The 18,014-nt window shown below is 53.5% G+C and overlaps 3 protein-coding genes across 3 annotated transcripts; all 3 read right to left on the bottom strand.

Annotated features, from left to right (window-relative positions):
• Positions 1 to 3: 3 nt before the first annotated feature.
• On the bottom strand, positions 4 to 1,579 carry N657DRAFT_677902 (uncharacterized protein; the record flags this gene model as incomplete). The annotated part of the gene is made up of 2 exons (XM_062796024.1): positions 4 to 1,418; positions 1,492 to 1,579. 2 exons carry the CDS (start codon positions 1,577 to 1,579, stop codon positions 4 to 6), a joined length of 1,503 nt encoding a protein of 500 aa, XP_062651025.1.
• Positions 1,580 to 4,243: 2,664 nt separating this feature from the next.
• Positions 4,244 to 4,823, bottom strand: N657DRAFT_641210 (uncharacterized protein). Its single transcript, XM_062792102.1, has one exon. The coding sequence runs from the start codon at positions 4,796 to 4,798 to the stop codon at positions 4,250 to 4,252; it is 549 nt and encodes a 182-aa protein (XP_062651026.1). The 5' UTR covers positions 4,799 to 4,823; the 3' UTR covers positions 4,244 to 4,249.
• Positions 4,824 to 14,109: 9,286 nt separating this feature from the next.
• On the bottom strand, positions 14,110 to 15,226 carry N657DRAFT_641216 (uncharacterized protein). The gene has a single exon (XM_062792103.1). The coding sequence runs from the start codon at positions 15,204 to 15,206 to the stop codon at positions 14,520 to 14,522; it is 687 nt and encodes a 228-aa protein (XP_062651027.1). The 5' UTR covers positions 15,207 to 15,226; the 3' UTR covers positions 14,110 to 14,519.
• Positions 15,227 to 18,014: the final 2,788 nt, after the last annotated feature.

The following is an 18,014-nucleotide window of genomic DNA, read 5'->3' on the forward strand; positions in this document are numbered from 1 at the left end:
ACATCACTGCCTGTCCACGCCATCCAACTCCAACCCGCCCACCCCAATCCCCAACCCAGTCCCCTGCCCGGCAACAGAGACATGATGAGCATGAGCATGAGCAGCAGCCGCAGCAGCCGGGTGATACGGCAGACTATTAGTCGGCGCCGCAGACACAAACATGGCCGCCGCAGCAGCAGCAGCATGATGATGAGCATGATGATGCCCCGAATACGGGTTATGATAATGTCCCCCCGCCGAGGCGGTGGTGGGACTCCTCCTGCTACTGCCGCCGCCGCCACCAGCGGCCCCAGCAGTCGGGGGAAAAGCCGATGTCGCGGACCCGGGCCCAATGGCGGGAGAATGCGGCGGGAGGTTGGTGGTCGCTGCCGCTGTTGTTGTGTCCAGTCGTGGGATGGAGGGATAGGGCCCGGCCGTGTGGGGGGGCATGTGTGGCAAGCTGGTGAGGGCTGGCTGGGTCGCGACCGCGTAGCTTGTTGTCGTCACGGTTAAGGGGTATATTGATCCGAGGGTTGTTGTATCTGGGAGGGTGCGGGGCCCGGCGTGCGAGTTGGAGTGGTGGTGGTGGTGCGCGTAGGGATGGTAGGCTGTTGCGTCGGTGTCGTAGCCGCCGGATGTGTGCGGGCTGTTTGGGGAGGTGCCGCCGTCCATGCGCGGGCGCTTGTGCGGGGGTTTCGGTTCTGGGTGGTCGTAGACGGCGTAACCGTACGAGGTTGGCGTGTACTCGCCCGGGCGCATCTGTGGGGACTCGGAGTAGTAGCTGCCTTGGGAGCCCATGGAGGCGCGGGAGCGGTCCAGCTGAGCTTGGTCGGGCAGGCTGCTAAGGCGGCGGAGGTGGTGGGGAGAATGGCCGTTGGGGCTGAGGTCGTGGTGGGCGTCGTGTGGCAGGTAGCCGTGGATCGCCTGGGATGCGCGGATCTGGTCGGCTTGGCTGATGCTCCGTTTCTTGGTCGAGACGGTGCGGGAATCCTTTCGGAGGCGGAGGCGCACGCCTTGGTCGCTGAATGAGCGGGTGAGGAATGTGGATTCGGCCAGCCCTGGAAAGGTCTTGGTGGCGTACACGACGAAGGGGTCAGACACGGTTCGGGAGAGGAGCCAGCACTCCTTCTCGGCCAGTTTGAGCTCGTAGAGGATAAACGCCAGCCTGTATGTGCCTACTCTCCTCACAGACAGGTCGCCAAAGACGAAGAAGCCGCCTTGGCTGTTGTCTGTGTCTTTGAGGCTGTAGAGAGATGATACTAGCGTCCCTGTCAGATCGCTCTCTTTCGGTCCCGTCTGCTCGTCTTGGTCCTCGTCGCCCTTGCGGATGAGCCTGGCCGTCAGGATCAAATATGGGTTCTGGAGAAAGGTCCTGGCTGGGTCTTTCCTGGGATTGACCATGAGCTGTACAATGGGTGGTGGGTCGATCGGTTTCCGTTCTGCGCCTGGGTCAGCCGGGAGGATTCAGCGCAGCAGACAGGGAATGGAAAGCAGAAACATGGAGGGCTATACCTTTACCCTTTCCTATGGCAACACAGGCATACTTTGGCTGTTGCCGCACCGCCAACTCAAAGTCGCCTTGTCCCAACGTCGACAACATTTCGAGGGTGTTCTTTGGTGAGGATGCGACGAAGGATTATGACTAACCAGAAGCCCCTAGTTAGCCACGCCCCATGCAGACCGACGGGTCCGGTTGGCGCAGCAACTCCTCGCTGTTCCCTCGCGACTGGAGGATTCTGCTCTCAGGAGCCGTGATCAAGAAATGGGAAGGCAGCCGGCCGCTGGCCCAATGGTTAGATGAAGTCTGAAAAAAAGGTGTCAGCTAGCAGTGTTCTTGGAAAGTTGAAGGGTTGTTCAAGCCATATTGGGAGGCGAGCGTGACGGGGAAGGAAGACGGGCGTGGCTGACAGCGTATGGATGCAGAGGTACCGACCAAATAAGCGACAGCACAAACCATGCAGGTCCGTAAGAGGAGGCTTGGTGCTGAAGGTTGGTCGGGGGTTTGGCAGTGCAGCAGCCGGTCACGTCCCGTGTGTGAGGTCGGTCAACGAGGAGCTCCGGTCTCCGCGGGCGGGGCAGGTCAACATCCGTTGGGAGAGGATTGGGGTTGAGAACCGATGCCAAGAGCGTGCCGGGGAAGGACGCAGGCAAAGGTCGAGATGGTGGGAGCCGTCAGGTATCTGCACGATGCAGTGTGCGGGCTGCCGCGAGCCGAAGGCGGATGGAGAAGTTTGGTAGACCGAGCCAAGCAGGGAGGATGTAAGTGAACCGGAGCCGATACTGCTGCTGTGTCCTCATAGGCTCCCTATTCCTGCTGTCCCAGCTCCTTTGTCTCTGTTCCACTCGATTCCTGCACTGAGCTCTTCGTCGACCGAGTGGTCCGGAGAAGAAGTTTGGGGAAGGCGAGAGCGGATTCTCAAACTGTTCGTGTGGCGCTCAACAGCGAAATGACTCTGTACGTGAAGTTGGTACAGTCGGCTCCGAACAGAATCTCCAACGACGCTGTTCAAGACCTTTATCAAGCCTTGCAGGCCGTTGTCAAGGTCGCCCACTTCGGCACACTGCAGTGATCGAGGGCGGCAGAGTGAAATCTCCGAGGGGAGAGCCACTTTTGAGGTTGGCACGCGCAAGGAGGGCGGGAGGAGATGGCTGCAATTTTCCCCGTAGTTGCAGATCGTAGGTAGAAATCCGGACAATGGATCAGGCCAAGCAGGAATGCAATGCCGTGTCTGACGCCTGACAGTGCTGACCCCCGTGTCTTGCCGGGATGACTTGGTTTGCTGGCAAGGAACAACTGGCAGCGGTGAATCTGATCTTCTGGGACCTGTAACCGGCAAAGGGTGGAAGGGACAAAATAAACGGGGGGAAGTAGGGAGGTAGATCAGATATAGCTACCGCAGCTATGTTAAGTTAAGAAGGGGTAGGGGATACGAACGAGGAAGACAGGGACCTCCGGATGGAACCACGACAGGGCCGTTGCCCAGTCCGGAGTGGAGGCTGCCATCAATAATGGAATGAGCGGCCGGTGATATGATTGACGGCGAGGATGATGTCTGAAGGCTGCTGGGGCCCGTTTCTTCAACGACGAGGCTTCCAGGAACACCCTGGAGGCCCCTGACGGTTCAAGGGCTCCAGCGCCTTGCCTGTTTTTCGCCGTCCAGGCCATTCCAAAGACTCGGCGATGCGCGGGCGCGGCGGGAGGAGTCCCTGTGTGCTCTCGGGCCGTTAGTGGTGGCTGCCATGGGCTCTGGACGGCAGAACAACTGCTGGGCTAGCATCCAGCTGGGCTCGTCTCAGCCGGCAGACCACCCGGCCAAGTGCAGGGCCAGGGGACAGAGCCGGGGTGGGTCGCAATGCCAACGCCGCACGATGCTTGACGGACAGACGGGAAGTGCTTGGCGGCGTTTGCAGACCTGAATTTCGTTTCCGTGATGATGACGAGACACTTGTTCCGCTTCCCGAAGGACCTCGTCTATCCCCACCGCGCAAACGCCGGCTCGCGTCAGAGTCGTCAGAAGAGTGGCGTTGATACGGTGGTCTGAGGCGATACTCTGGATTGTTCTTACAGCCGGAGGAAGAAGCAGCCCTACGCGTGCAAGCCCCTGTCGTTGAAGTCATGTACCCGGTACGCGCCAAGATGGTGATGCTCCTCTGGATAAATGTCCCGGTTGTCGGTCTGGGCAGCGCGACAGGCTCGAAGCCTTGTGGCCTCCGCTGTCTTAAGCCTGACCTGGAATAGCGCCCTTGAAAGCTCTGAAGCGACCAGGTACCCAGTACTCCGTACGTTACGGATACGGGGCTTGGTTTCCGGCTCCTCCCCCGCAGAGAGCTGATAACGGCTTTCAGCCTCCAGTCCTGGTGCAGCATGTCTTGTAAGTGCTGGGTCCGGGAGTTCTATCTGCCCGTTCTGGAGACCTCCGTGTCGAGCTTCTAAAGACAGGCCGGCGCCTGTGTTGCTCATAACCTGCCCCTTGTCCGCCTTCTTGCCCCCACATGTTCTTGGGCACCCCGCTGGTGCCGCTGACGTGCTGGGATAGGGACTGCATGAGTGTAGTGTAGGTCTGTACGGATAGGCGGTCAGGCGAGAGCCCCATGGCCTTCTTCCCGAACAATGGCATGCCCCGGCATTAAAACGATCCACCATCCAAGCTCTGCCCTTCTGAGCTTGCTGTCGTCTGTGCGCTGCATGCATGCATGAACGCAGGAGTTGCCTCTAAACCCTTTCTAGCCTCAAAAAGTCGCCTTTCCCGTCTTTTTCGAGTGAAGCTGCTCACTTGTTGATCCCCCGCGCTGCCCAGGGTCCGAAATCCAGGGCGGCCACATTGGCCTTGTCTTGAAGGCCTCTCCCTTTGTTTACCGGGGTTGATCTGCTTGGCTGAGTTGCGAGATGCGTCCGAGAAACACGCGACGTAACCGAGTCAGTAGAAGCATCCGAGATGCGTCGAGTCCCCCTCTCATCCAGCACACCAAATGGGCTGGAGTCCTTGCTGATGCAAGAATGCTGTCCTGGCGCCCTACGTTCAACCCCCGGAAACACGCCAATCGTTTCTTTCTTTAACGCTCCTGACGAAGCGCCTGCATGAAAGCCTGGCACACAGGCGCATGGCAGATATTCAGGAACAGACAAAAATACTTCGCTACCTAGTGCAGGAGCGGCACGTAGGGAGCGGAGGGGTTGTGTTTCGTGTCGGGGTTCATTGGCCCTATCTCGGGCCATGACCCAAGAAACTCGACAAATCTGTTCCGATGGTCCTTGGTAAGGTTGGAGAGACTGCACCGCTTCCACCATCTCAGGCGTAGAGGGTTGGTAGTATAGCATGCTGCAGCTCGTATATTAATTGGCGCCGGTGTGGTGTGTATCAACAACTACCTATGCACTTGGCTGTGTGCCCTTTGAGAACCGCGAAGGAATAGTGCCCTGGCTCTGTAACGATGGCTTGATGATGGGATCATCTGTCATCAGCACTACCAGCACCACCAACATCAAGGTGAGAGGGATTCGAGAAGCTTTCTGGCGCGTCCTGGCATGCAACAGAGACCAGACCATGCCGATGATTGGCGTGTAAGAACGTCTGAAGAATCTTCGAAAGAGAGGTCCAAGCGACGGGACGCCGTCTCGAGGCCCCGGAGCTCGCAAGGTCCAGGGTCATGGCCTGTAGCTTCATGCACATATACCCTTGTCAAACGAGGGCGTGCTTCCACACCTCCATCATGGAACATTGAGCCCTCTCTTGTCTTCTGTCGCAATTATAGCCTGGGAAGTGAGCTCACATCAAGTGATAGTTGATACTGTGTAGGCTTCCGGATTGTCGTTGCGATGTTTAGCGATATCCGAACGTCTTGCGTGGTCTCATCGGGGGATGGACTGATCCGTGCCTGTCCGTCTGGATAACCTGCAACCGATCACGAAAAGATCAGGGACACGTTTGGGTCGGAAATGTCGACAGAATGTTGAAGCTTTCCCCTCCAGCGTTTGCCCACTTGCTTTCAGCAGAGGAGCCTGTGGAGTATTTCCCGGGGTAGAGACCATGCCCGGCTCCGGCCCAACCTCTCTTGTGCAGATCTTGGTTGGCCATCGGGAGGAGCGGACCCGCGCAGGTTCCGCGTTTTCTGAGCGCGGTCGCCAGATCCAGATTCCAGCGCCTCTGCAAAACGGGGGCGAACATGACGTTTGGTCTGACGCTGCAAGAACCCCCTCGAAGTCAAAATGTCTTCTCCTTGGCCGTTCGGAAAAATCAATGATGATGAAGTCTTGAGTGTCATCTGTTAAAGGCCGGGGTGGTTCATATTAATATCCCATCCCGTGTGCACAGTCTTTGAGCACAAGCTGAAATCGGCCCTTCGAGGAGAATTTTCGGGCGGCAGGGCTCTGGATAGCCCCCCGGTCGCCTTGGCCGAATCTTGGACTGCACAGAAAGACATCGAGTTCGAAGACTCTCCCTTGGAGAGACGTACAGTGGAAGCCGCATTCCAGGCCCGAGATTGGCAAGCAATGGTTGCACTGATTCGCAGGGCCCCATGAGCTCCACACGCTACGATATGTCAGTACGGATAGCAGGAGTTTTATGAAGTAATGGGTTGGCAGTGGTTATTTGAGTCCGTTGCAACACAACAGAAGGAAGCGTTCCCAATCAGGAGAGCAAGCTGAGATCTGAATCTCCAAACGCAGTATCAGCCAATGTGGTTCATAACGCAGGTTTGACGTTTCTTTGCCAATTTGGAAGGGAGCAGCACTTACCAGAATTGCTCGGTAGGTACGTCGTATCTTACACCGTATCATGCGAATGATTACATTATGCAACAAGCGTATGTTCGCTCAAAGCTTCCATCCAATCGGCAATCAACCTGCTCCCCACTGGCACTCAAACTTCGCAACACAAAACTGCGAAAGTCCATGATCAACTGCAAGACTCTCTATTCTGGAGACTGAGATTGCTTTGGATTTCCCATGATTCGTGACGCAGTGAAGCGTGCCACGGCGGTTGCCTCGCTCGCCTCTTTCCACCCTGTAACGGCAGTGAGACTGACCAGATCTAAAGTTAAGAGGTCTTGATGCTGCTCGAACGACAGCGGGTAAAGACAATTCGGAGTCTGCGATACGTCCGTATACCTGGCCACAACGGAATTGCCAGGTTTTGCGGCCATCGTGTCCGCAGCATGTCCCGTCACCAGCAGTTCCTCATGATTGAGAATGCACCAAACGGGCGGATACTATCCGACTGGACAGGCCCACTGCACGCTTTTGGGTTGATACAGGGACTCTGGAAGCGGAGAACCCGGGGTCGACCGCCAGTTGCGTCGAACAAGACCAGCCCTGTAGCTGATGGATTCATCTCTTTTTTGGCACCTGGTTTGCCGAATTCAGGACCCGCTGCCCTATCAGACTGCCCATTCAATCCCTGCCAGAACTCGAGTGCAGGTGAGATCATCGAGGTCGGTACAGGCATTTCTTGAGGGACCTCCACAGGATTTAACCCGTCAGACCTATCTGGAAACTCCCCCGATTTGGAGACAACGCCGTCAGTCTCTTGCACCATAGTGTTCCAGCCGATTTGGAGTGCAGCAGGCCAGGGCCCGGGGCGCTCCGGCGTATCGGACTCAGCGTTGCCGGCGTTCCAGATTTGCGGATCAGGAAAGGTCCAGAAGGCTTCTAAATCTGGCCCCCGATTCTGTACGTTTCAATTCTTCCGCCCACTGCTACTGGCCGCCTCCAGGTTTGGTAGGTAATGGCGCCTGCCCTTTTGGTAACGGGATTCACGACTCTCCGCATGCGGTAGCGATTGAAATATCGTAATATCTCAACTAAGTGCGCGAAAACTAGCTAGGGCAGGCTCTACTAGCGGCCCAGTTAATCTGCCCTGCTAACTATACCTAGTTTGAGCCTCATTTTTGCCCCTCTTTTTAGCTATTCAGCTAACTAGGCAAGCAGCAGTAAGCCTCCTACGTCTACTAAATTATATTAAGTGTAGTAAGTATATAATAGCTGGGAATATACTGAGGAAATAAAGTGCATAATATACAGTATACCTATATATTATCTTCCTCCTACTGCGAATGCGGCCGAGGCAAGGAGATAGTAGAACACTTAGCTATATAGTGCCGCTAATTACCAAAGCCAAGGACCTAGCCGGCTATAAAGATATGCTTGCAGAGAAATCCAAACAGGGCTCTCGACGGGCGGGGAAACATAGAGAGAAGGCTTGCAAGGTAGGTAAAGAGGTAGCTACTATGCTATAGGAAGCTCCTGTAGAGGCTAGCTGCACGGCTAGAACTAGACTAGTTTGATGGCCTAGTTGGCTATCTACGCCTTTCTTTTCGTTATAGTAGGTAAATTTCGGACTTCAGACAAGTATATGGTAGACAGAGAGTTTCAGTCCAGCTTTACAGACATGGTTTTCCTTGTAATTAGTGGTAGAGAGTCCGGCGAGCTCCAGGGCATAGCGGTAATAGGAATAATAATAATAATAGTAATTGTCACGGGATTCCCCGTTCCTGTTCTCATGGTTATGTCATATGCTTGCGGTTATGCATACGTCATGGGGTCTGATCATACGTCTATGGTCATGCTTACGCATAGGCCTCTGCTCCAGTACTTAAGGTCTGGTTGCACGCCCATTCCTGTCATCTAGCTCTTGCTCTCGTTGTAGCAATATCGATCTTGTATGTGCGAGCAGACCAGACCTTGGGTGGTGCCCGTCACAGTAATATAATAAGTAATAAATAAGCTGACCTTTAGTAGAAGGGCGCTAAGCTTATTATAGCTTATCTAAGTCCATGAGTACATTCTAATAGGTATATAGAAAAGGAGGTAACTATACTTCTACTAGGTACTGAATAATAGGACGATATAAGCTCCACCTACTAACCGGAATAAGCAGCAAGTATAGAAACTTTAAGATTCATACAAAAATTCATATTAAATCTAGTACTCGATACTTCCACTCCTAGCTGCAATCACTTTCTATAATCTATCTAGCATTGAGTTTACCAGCCGTAGTAAAAGGTTCTCCGGAATTGCATTCTATGCCTCCTAAATAGCCGTATAGAGAGCCGAAAGACTAAGTCGATGAAGATCTAGATAGTAGTCCTCAACATAGTTCTCCAGCTATTGCTAGAGACTCTCTATCGGGTTGAGGTCCGGGTTTCGTATAGGCTAATCTAATAGCTCTAGTCCAAGTTCTATCATAAGACGCCTCGTTGACTAAGCGTATAGGCAACAGCATTGTCTTATTAGAAGGCGAACTTATCTATAAGACTCTTAGAACTGCCGTACAAGTGGAAGTATATAATGCTGATATTTCTTAGCACTTGTCACGGGTGGGCGTAGCTGACCACTGCGTAACACCCTCAAAAAAGGGAGCGTGGTTCGAACTGTCCAGTCGAATCAGGAGTTGCGCACATGAACTTCACACTGTCACTACCTGTCACGGGATTCCCCGTTCCTGTTGTCATGGTTATGTCATATGCTTGCGGTTATGCATACGTCATGGGGTCTGATCATACGTCTAGGGTCATGCTAACGCATAGGCCTCTGCTCCAGTACTTAAGGTCTGGTTGCACGCCATTCCTGTCATTTAGCTCTTGCTCTCGTTGTACCAATATCGATCTTATATGTGCGAGCTGACCAGACCTTGGGTGGTGCCCGTCACACTACCCGTGACAGCATTTATACCTCTATGTCCCTTCTCCTAGAAAAACCCGGGTCTCTTATACTTGCAGTGAAGCAGCTCTAGAACATCCAGCCATATGATTTTATCCGAAGGGGTATCCAAGTTTGAGTGTCTTCGGTGTCGTATATAGTAATCTATTTCTCCTGTTCAAGATTATTAGTAGCTCAAGTCTCATCGCTAACGGTAAACTTTTCCCAGTCCTCAGGATTAGGTTGTAGAGCCAACTGTTCATATGTAAAGGCGAGTCGTGCAGACTAGTGCTGAGCAGTTAGTTCAATCCTACGGGGGCATTTCCTTCTTAAGTAACCCATTGATCGTAGGGCTTTGAGGATCGCAGTCTCTCTAGAGAGCTCAAGTCGCGGGATATAGTACTTCAAACCGCCCTATAGGAGCTCGCGGAAGAGGTTGTCGGCTTCGAAGTAATGACGGAGAATCTCTTTCTGCAGAGTATGGATCAACGGAAGTCTGCCTATATACTCAGCTTTCTATAGAGTGACTGGGCCGTTATAGGCCCATTACACCTGCCGTTGAGTCGCTCTTAAGGCCTGGGCAATCGCTTGATAGGACCACTTAGCATAATTACGTAGGGCTCGCGCCTCTATTTTCCTATCTCGCGAGAGTTCTTAGACATAGCGCCTCGGAGATGTCGTAGCTTAGCTCGTAGGCTCTATGAGTTACAGCTGCTAGATTTGCTGACATTATAAGTAGTAAAAATGCTGCGCAGTAAGCGAATTATAGATGCTTATATGATTGATCAGAGCGCGGATATCTATCCTCGAGATGCGAAGGTTGACATGTTGATAGCAGTAGAGCGAATAGTATATATATAGGTAAAGAAAATAACTGGCTTAACTTCGAAGTACTCTACTATAGAATTTGCTAGGAGAGTGACCTTATAGATGATTAAAGATTTCAGTACAGCCAGATGATGTAAATAGCTAACTTATTTTGGTTAGTGGTGGGGCTTGTATTGCGCTAACGTTTAAAACCGCGGTGGAGGTGTACACCAGTTACGGTTAGCAGGGTGTTGAACTGCGTGGGTTCCTTGGCACCAAGATTCACGGACTGAGCACTGATGTTCAATGCGAGACTCTCAGTCAACACAGATCCATCACAATGACGCAGTTCCTGACATAAACGTCATATCATGGCACACTGTCTCTATATAAGGGGGTAATTCCCTTGGGAGGATTAGAGAGGACAATTTTTTGTTCCAAAAAAGAAAAGGGACATTCTGAGGCACCCTAACCCACTATCTTGATCCTTCATTTGTGTGGTCACTCTGGAATCGTGACTCCAATTCAAGCTTCATTTCATACCTCAATCTGTTCAATACCATTTGGTTGATCTAAGCTTACTCGAGCATGTAACTGTTGGCTGCCCAACACAGGGCAGATCAACCAAGCCGCTAGCGGAACCTGTCCCAGCTGGTTTTTGCTCACTTAGTTGAGATGATACGGTATGACAGCTTGTTTGGTAATTCCCGTCCGATACCTTTTGACCTATGGGCATACACAAGACGGACGTGAACAGCAACTTTAGACACTGCGTCTCATCCCCTGCGGTGCTGGGAATCATTCAATTTACGTCCCGCATAGGTGCCTGACGTGGCCCGGTTGTCTCTTGCCTGAGGAGCCAAAAATACCGCGAGATAGATGGACTTCGCGGCTGGACTCTGCAGATTAATATATCCCATATTCAATTGAGGCTCCTTTCAGTTTGGCACCAGCACAAGACCCTGGCGGCCGGGTCCTTCGCCGCCGGAGAAAGACTCAGGACCATGTGACTTTGATGTTGCAACACGCCACATGCCACATGGCAGCAGTCAACTAAGCCCGGCAGGGGCCCCTCCGATCCCACGGAGGTTGCTGGCGAGATTCAGGACTCGATGAACTTTTTCGCTGTCATCGTCGTCTCACCAGCCAGCAGGTTTCCTGCTGAGAGGCCATTCAGGTTCGAAAATGAAGTAACATAAAGCCATGCACCTGCTCGGAGCCATGATCAAACCGTAAGTAAGCCGCGGCCTGTGGGCCGGAAGGACTCATATCACCCCAACGTTTTTGGCGAATGCAGGAGATGTATAATCAAGGTACCTGAGGTGCTCAGTGGATGCAACTCGTGATTGTGAACATGACTTCCAGTCCTGTGTGGCTGCCAGCACTATTATTTTGCCCGCCTTATTATTTTGAGTATTTGAAGCTTATTAAGTAGCTCCCTGCTCTAATCCATCAGTCTCCACGCTCTCCTTATTTGGGTTTGTGTAGACCAGATCCGCCTTAAGCCCGGCTTGATCTCATCCATGTGTGGCCTGTATATGTGTAAGGTGATATCCGGTCTTCAGGGTCAACGAAAAGCCCAATTCAGACAAAGCAGTTTCGGGACTTTGCTAAAATCTCGAATTGGCTACCTTGCCCTTAACTGTGGTTGCTGGTTGAAACCTCAGCGGGACCCTGCAGCCCGTTCAGAGCCTTGTTCCACCTCGCCCAAACTCTCTTCCTCTCTGGATCTCCTTTCCCATTCTCGGCATCCAAACAAATCCGTGCCGCTTCCGCAACAACCCCAGAATAGGCTCAACCATGGGACCAGCGATTATCACGTACGTCTTGGACCGGTTCTGGACCCGGGAAAGGTATCAAAACGGAAAGGAGAAAGTTTATTGGCACTCTGTTCATGGTTTCTCCGCTAAATCGTAATGCTTTCCAGATCAGTGTTTATTAATGTCTACCGCTGTGAACTCTGCATGTTAAGTTCGTTATATGCTCAGAGCCCTGGTGGGACATTAGCTTTCCAACCGCAGAACCGTATGCATGTTTCAAGTGCAATTTTGTCCAACGTGCTCCTCCACGTCTTGTTTCCGCTTTTGAACGTTCTTGCCTGTTAGTGGAGGCTCTTATCCATGGATCTCGACCTGAATTCAACCACGGGAAGGGCGCAGAGTCAGAAGGTTTCACTCTGTGGCTTCCAGTTGCTTGTATCTTTTCTATTTCCCGGCCTGCCTTAAACCTGCGAAAAAGACATCTGCTTACCCTCAAGTTACTCAGCACACTCACCTTCCTTTTTTATCCCCTTCAGCAAGCCTTACCACCAGCTCGCTTCGTCCCGTCACCTCCTTCAAAGGCCCCCCAGGGCCCTTCATGAGTCGTCGATTGTTGCCGCTCCTCAGTTCGGTGACTTCGATCCCCCAGCGAGGCACAACTGCCTCGCCAAGCTAAGGTACCAGGTACTGCGGTAAGCTCTGATTGGAGACGAACGGCGCTCACCGGTTCGGTATTGGCTGGTTACAGTTCCAAAGACCCGCCTGATTGGCGTTATTGCCACCCAGTGTGACCCTCCTGTACCTCCTCTCCGCTCCTCCTCGTAACTTTAATGAGCAGGCGTTCAGTAAACCTAACAGGGTTTGACGAGAGTTCTCTGCAAAGTCTGTTCCTTTGTTGCCTAAGACCTGGGATGTGTGGTATCCCGCTGCTGGGACATGACGGCAGGCTCGGGAACGGAACGGGTCAGCCGCGGCAAGCTTATAGAGGAAAGACTGGACATGTGTTTCCTGATTTGGAATCTGAGAAGGCTGACTGTGTCTTCATCTACCGCGCATCCAATTGGTATATGTACGGATGTACCTACTCTCAGATTGTGGAGTGTGGGTCGAGGACGTTGGTGTCAATGGTGTGACTGTTGAATGTTCTAGGTGCACCTGCAACATCGTGTACCGTCACGACTTCCAGCCGTCTCAGCCCTACACAGTGTGCATGATAGGCACAGTCGAGGTGGACGCCATGATGATCAGGAATCTGGCCCTTTTTTCTTTGTCAGTGAACTGCAGCGGGTAGTCAGCCAGCTTGTGCTGCTCCCCATGATATGGCTGTGCATAGTGACCAGTCCTTGAGATATCATGACATGTCAACCGGCACGCAACCGCGCCGTACGCGTATACCGTACGGTGCAAGTGCATTGATGACGGCCCCAGCCGTCGATCACTGCTCAGAACCACAGCGCCCACGTGCGAATGTCACGGTCAAGCACTCAAGCACACACCACCGCCACCTTTTCCGGCGATTGACAGCCGATCAAGGTCAACCGTGGAGATGAGAGAGGGTGGTTGACATCATGGTGGATGCAGCCGGCCAAGCGATGAAGATGAAGCCAAGGGAGGACGGGCTGACCGGGTATCACAAAGGTCCGGGTCAAGAACTGAGAGCAAGGCTAGCGTGAATTCATCTGTGGGTTCGAATCTTGGAGTCAACGATTTGACAGGGCTCGGACCACATCGTTGCAGCGGGTGGTGCGATCCGATTCCGGTACCGAATGCGGCCATCAAAACCTGGAATTTTGCAGGAGCGTTGCAACGGTCGAAAGCCGACTCTGGCATGGGGTTGGTAGGTGTGCGCAGATCTGTGCTGGTACCCGTGACAGCAGCCGCGTCCGTTTGTATGTACTATGCAGAAGTCAAACGAGTAGAGATCCTGCAATATAATCAACATCCAGACACTCACTCATTGGAAGAAATGAGCTTGTTGCCATGCATACCTCGTCACGCGCTGGTTCTTACCGGCCTGGCAGGCCCTGCATCGAGCAGGTCAGATGAACTCGGTGAGCGCCTGCCCAGCACTCACCCTGGGCTATCCGAAGGATTTTCGACACCTGTCATTGGCTTTGTTCATGTTCGACGCGATGTAACGGCGGCTCGCGGAATGTCAGAAGGGAAGGCTGCGCCCCTGGCACTTGCCAGGAGGGGGTGGGATTGCGTGCCCCTCTTGCTCGCGGCCATCGCAAAGGCCGTAGTCAAGCCTCGCTCTCTTCCCGCTATCGTTGCAAATGATAAAAGCAAGAACCAGCACGGTCAGGACTCGGGCTGGCAGGTGGCGAGCATGGCCGAATACATAAACAAGGTGTTGGAAGCACTGCGGGCAAGTTACTCAGGCTGTAGTGTCGTACGGATTGGAGATGGCGTGGTCAGATGGCGCCGGGCGGGGCTGACAAGGAGGGGAATGAAGACAATTGCCGCCGTGCGGAGAAGTGGCTGCAGGGTTGACCTCATGGGGGAGCATACGCGCGGATTCATGGCTGATGAGGAGGGCTGCGGGCTGGCTGTTGGGGCTCCTTGATGTGGTTTAAAGTTGCGTCTCCTGGAGCAAGAAGGATCCAAGTTTGGCTCTCCGTCATTCAGCGAGTGTGCCACAAACGGCGAACTCAATATCGGCAGCAAGCAGTTGGCGTGTCCCGCCTGACTCGGCTGGGAGAGGGGAGGTCTCTCCCGCATCTCGACTGCCGGAGTAGGAAGGTAATAAGGTTTTGCCACGGTAGGCTGATGAAGGGAAGTGATGCTGAGCTGAACGACGGTGGCTTTGGATCGTGCTTTGATCCTGCGCTTGTTCATTGTGCTCTGCTCAGGTCGCATTCCCGGCCGCATACGAAATGCCAGAACAGAGAAAGCGAGTCGACGGCTACTTCGTGGCCTGTCAAAGAGCTCGGCCGCATGTTCCGCCGTGACATCGTGGGGCAAATAGCTGGCGTGTGCTGCGACGTTGTCTGTGCCTGGGTCGGGACCACCCAGCGACCAGCGTCCCAAATTGGAAACGGCAGCTGTCCGGATATGGAATGGTTCAACGGTTGGAAGCTGGCGTTGTCCAGGTTGGTACTGTAGTTCGCGTATGCAGGCACTTGACAGCTGCAGGCCACCACCTCATCAAACATGCCGGACACCACCGGGCCCGTACGCCATGCAGACGGACTTGATTGCATCGCACTGATCGCAAGTCGGAACGGGGTTGCGGAGAGCATCGCGTCTGTCAGCGGGACAGAGAGAGACCGCCTTGGCGTGCACTCGAACTGAGGCGCCGAATGTCGAGTCCAACTTGTGATTCTTTGGAACGCTTCTGAAAATGGAATATCTTCCTTGTCGAAGCCAGCCAAACGTTGGAATTGGCGAAGTTCTCTCGCACTGCTTCCATTGATCCGATGCGTGAGGCAGTCAAAGCTGCAGTTCGACGGCCAAGACTTGATCGGGGAAGGGGGCGGGTGTCGCGGCAGGCAGGGTATGGGGCGTGGTAGCATCCGCATTCTGTGTCGGGTGTTCTGGGTCCGCTTTCTTGATGAGTATGAGGAAGGTCCTTGAATCGTATCGCACCTATATCTCACCTGCTAAGACATCAAAGTGCTGGCGGCCCCTTGGTCATCGTTTTATCGGTCACTCAGCAGCAATCCTGCTATCGTGTCATGGTGCTGTGCCTGTTGAAGCACTGTTGCGGAAGCGTTCGGAGTGCAGTGCCAATGTCAACCAGTGAAGAGCGAAGTTGGAGGGAGTTCCAGGGCCTCAAAAACTAGCTCTTCCATTACGGGTTAGCTTCTGGGCGAGTAAGCCATTTCCGCTCCCGCTGCCAAATTTCCAGTTGCTTGGCCATTGCAGGGGTTTTAGATCGAACCTTGCTGGGCTGCTTTACAATGAAAGCTTCGCATGATCATCGGATCAACAAACACTGCCGTTGGCAAAGAGGCTGATACGGACTGAGTTTCTGCCACACCTCTGACTGGAGGAGGGCGGCAAGTTGAAACGAGTGGAAGGTGCGCTGGATTCCATAAGGTACATATTTAAATCATTGTCCCGGAATGCCTTAGCTTTGTAAGCAGCCAAAGGCACGTCTAGCTTAGACCCACCAAAGAAGCACAACTCCCTACTTCCTGTGCTCTGCCGGTGATATCAGACCATCTCTATTGGGAAGGAACATCGGTTCATATACAGAGAAAAATGAAGACAGAAAAACCTTGGCTATGAGCAAAATCCTCACTTCCCCTCCTCCGTCCGTTTCATCTGGCTCGTTCTCCCTCCCTCCTTCATAACCCGAGTTGAACATGACTTTTCACCACGACATTGGAGTGGCTCTGCCTATGAAGCCGCTCATGCTCCTCTGTTAAGCCTGCGTGCCCTGTGTCCGATGATGGGCATGGCGATTCGTTGGTAGATAATGTAGGTAGTCGAGAAACCTGAATCGGCCACGAATAGAAATAACCCAAGTTGGAAATCATTTAGAAAATAAGAAAACGGTGGCACAGAGATGTTCCTTCAATTTTGCACCCGGAGTTCTGGCTGTTAGCTTCACGCAGTGTCGTGTAAATGAGAGTTCACAATGGAAAGTTTGGAGCAAGCGTTCAATGATTTCTTTGCCTTGGCAAGACAGAATCAGCCGCATTTCAATATTGCATCGCAGCCGTCTACTCAAAGACAGATAGACCATGTTTGAATGCCTGGCGCATCATGCCGGTCTGCTTGTGCTACAGAGACTCAATGAGGACTGGATTTTAAGGTCGCCGACAATATGAGGGCATGTTTGCCATGAGCGTTGGGCAACTGATCGACTTACACTGCTCTCTTGAGATGCAGTCTGAGCCGCACCGGCATCCAAGTGAACCCTGAGTAAGTACCTAGACCTAGGAGAGTGATGACTGCCTAGCTCTAAGCATTGGGAACATTGGACTTGTCTGAGAACGACGATGCTCAGGCTCAAGCGGAGTACATTGACCTGGGGCTGATAGGACAGGTTTTGGAAACGATGACTGGGAGGGCTCTGCACACCCGTAGGTCGTAGATCGATTTTAAATTGACTATTATGTCAACTGACTTAATATCACACCTGCAAAGCTCTAGAGAGAGCAAGCTTGGTGCCCAAAATATTTCCACCACAGTGATGTTCATCACCCAGCTGAGGCCCGGCTCGGACGGGCTCTCACTCAAGCCTTGAACTCTCTCACAGGTTCCCAGCCACATTGATCAAGCAAGATCTCCCACTCGGCAAACACCTCCTCTGACACCATAACCTTCATCTCCTCCCTACCATAAATATGCCGACAAATCCGACAGTCCACCTTCATCCTCCTCGCCCGCATCTCGCGGACGGTATACCTCTGCAAGCAACCTCTACACGTCTCCGACCCATGCACCTCGCTACACACCCTCAACACGTCAGGCGGGGGGAACGCGCGAACCATCCACGCCCAGTCGCCGGGGAATCCCCTGACCACCTCTGCCCAACGGGCTTCTGATTCGGGGGAGCCGGTTGTGACATCGGGGATGACGAAGTGACATGTGTCGCATTTGCGTCCGATTCTGGACGAAAGGGGAATGGTGGACGCGGGGCCGCCTGGGCTGAGGAGGAGGTGGGTGAAGATGGGGACTTGGAGCTGCATCTGATGTTTAGTGGGGTCTGGGAGGGATGTGGTGACCAGGGCGGCGACGGCGGTACCGGTGGCGGTGACGGTGGTGATGGACACGGGCAGGAGCTCAACGAGCGGGTGGCTGGTGGTGGTCGCTGTGCCGTCGTCGTAGTCGACGGGGTCGAGGATGCGGTTGTGTTTATTGAGGTGGACATGCAGGTCTGCTGCGAGGTAGAGGGCTTCCGGGGTCGGATGGAGGGCTGCGGCGGCAGTGCGGAGACGCGAGGCGCGCTCAAAGCTCCGGACGTGGGCGAGGACCGCGGGGTTGCAGCAGGTGCGGAGGATGGTGGACAGCTCCGTATCGTGGCTAATGGGCCGCAGTGAGGAGCATTTTGGGAGCGGGCAGGGCAGCCAACGGTGCGAGCCCAGGTTGCGCCACCAGTCAGTCGCAATGCTCGAGACGATCGCAGGGTAGTATCACTCGTCACAGATGTGTTGATGGCAGCAGGATGTTCAGCCGGACGGGGAGCAGTTGAATTCGCTCATGGGATTCGAGTTTGATACGGGCGTCCCATGATCAGCGGCTGGAGTCGTCCGGATGTGGTCGAAATGGGCAGCATGCGCAAGAATTAGGGGCTCTGGCACATAGAACAGTTCCGGACGCAGGAGAATGACTTGGTAGTTGGGAGTCCTCGGTTGTTGTCGAGTTGTCTTGCAAGA

Source organism: Parathielavia appendiculata, assembly GCF_033297405.1.
Source record: "Parathielavia appendiculata strain CBS 731.68 unplaced genomic scaffold N657scaffold_2, whole genome shotgun sequence".
Lineage (NCBI taxonomy): Eukaryota > Fungi > Ascomycota > Sordariomycetes > Sordariales > Chaetomiaceae > Parathielavia > Parathielavia appendiculata.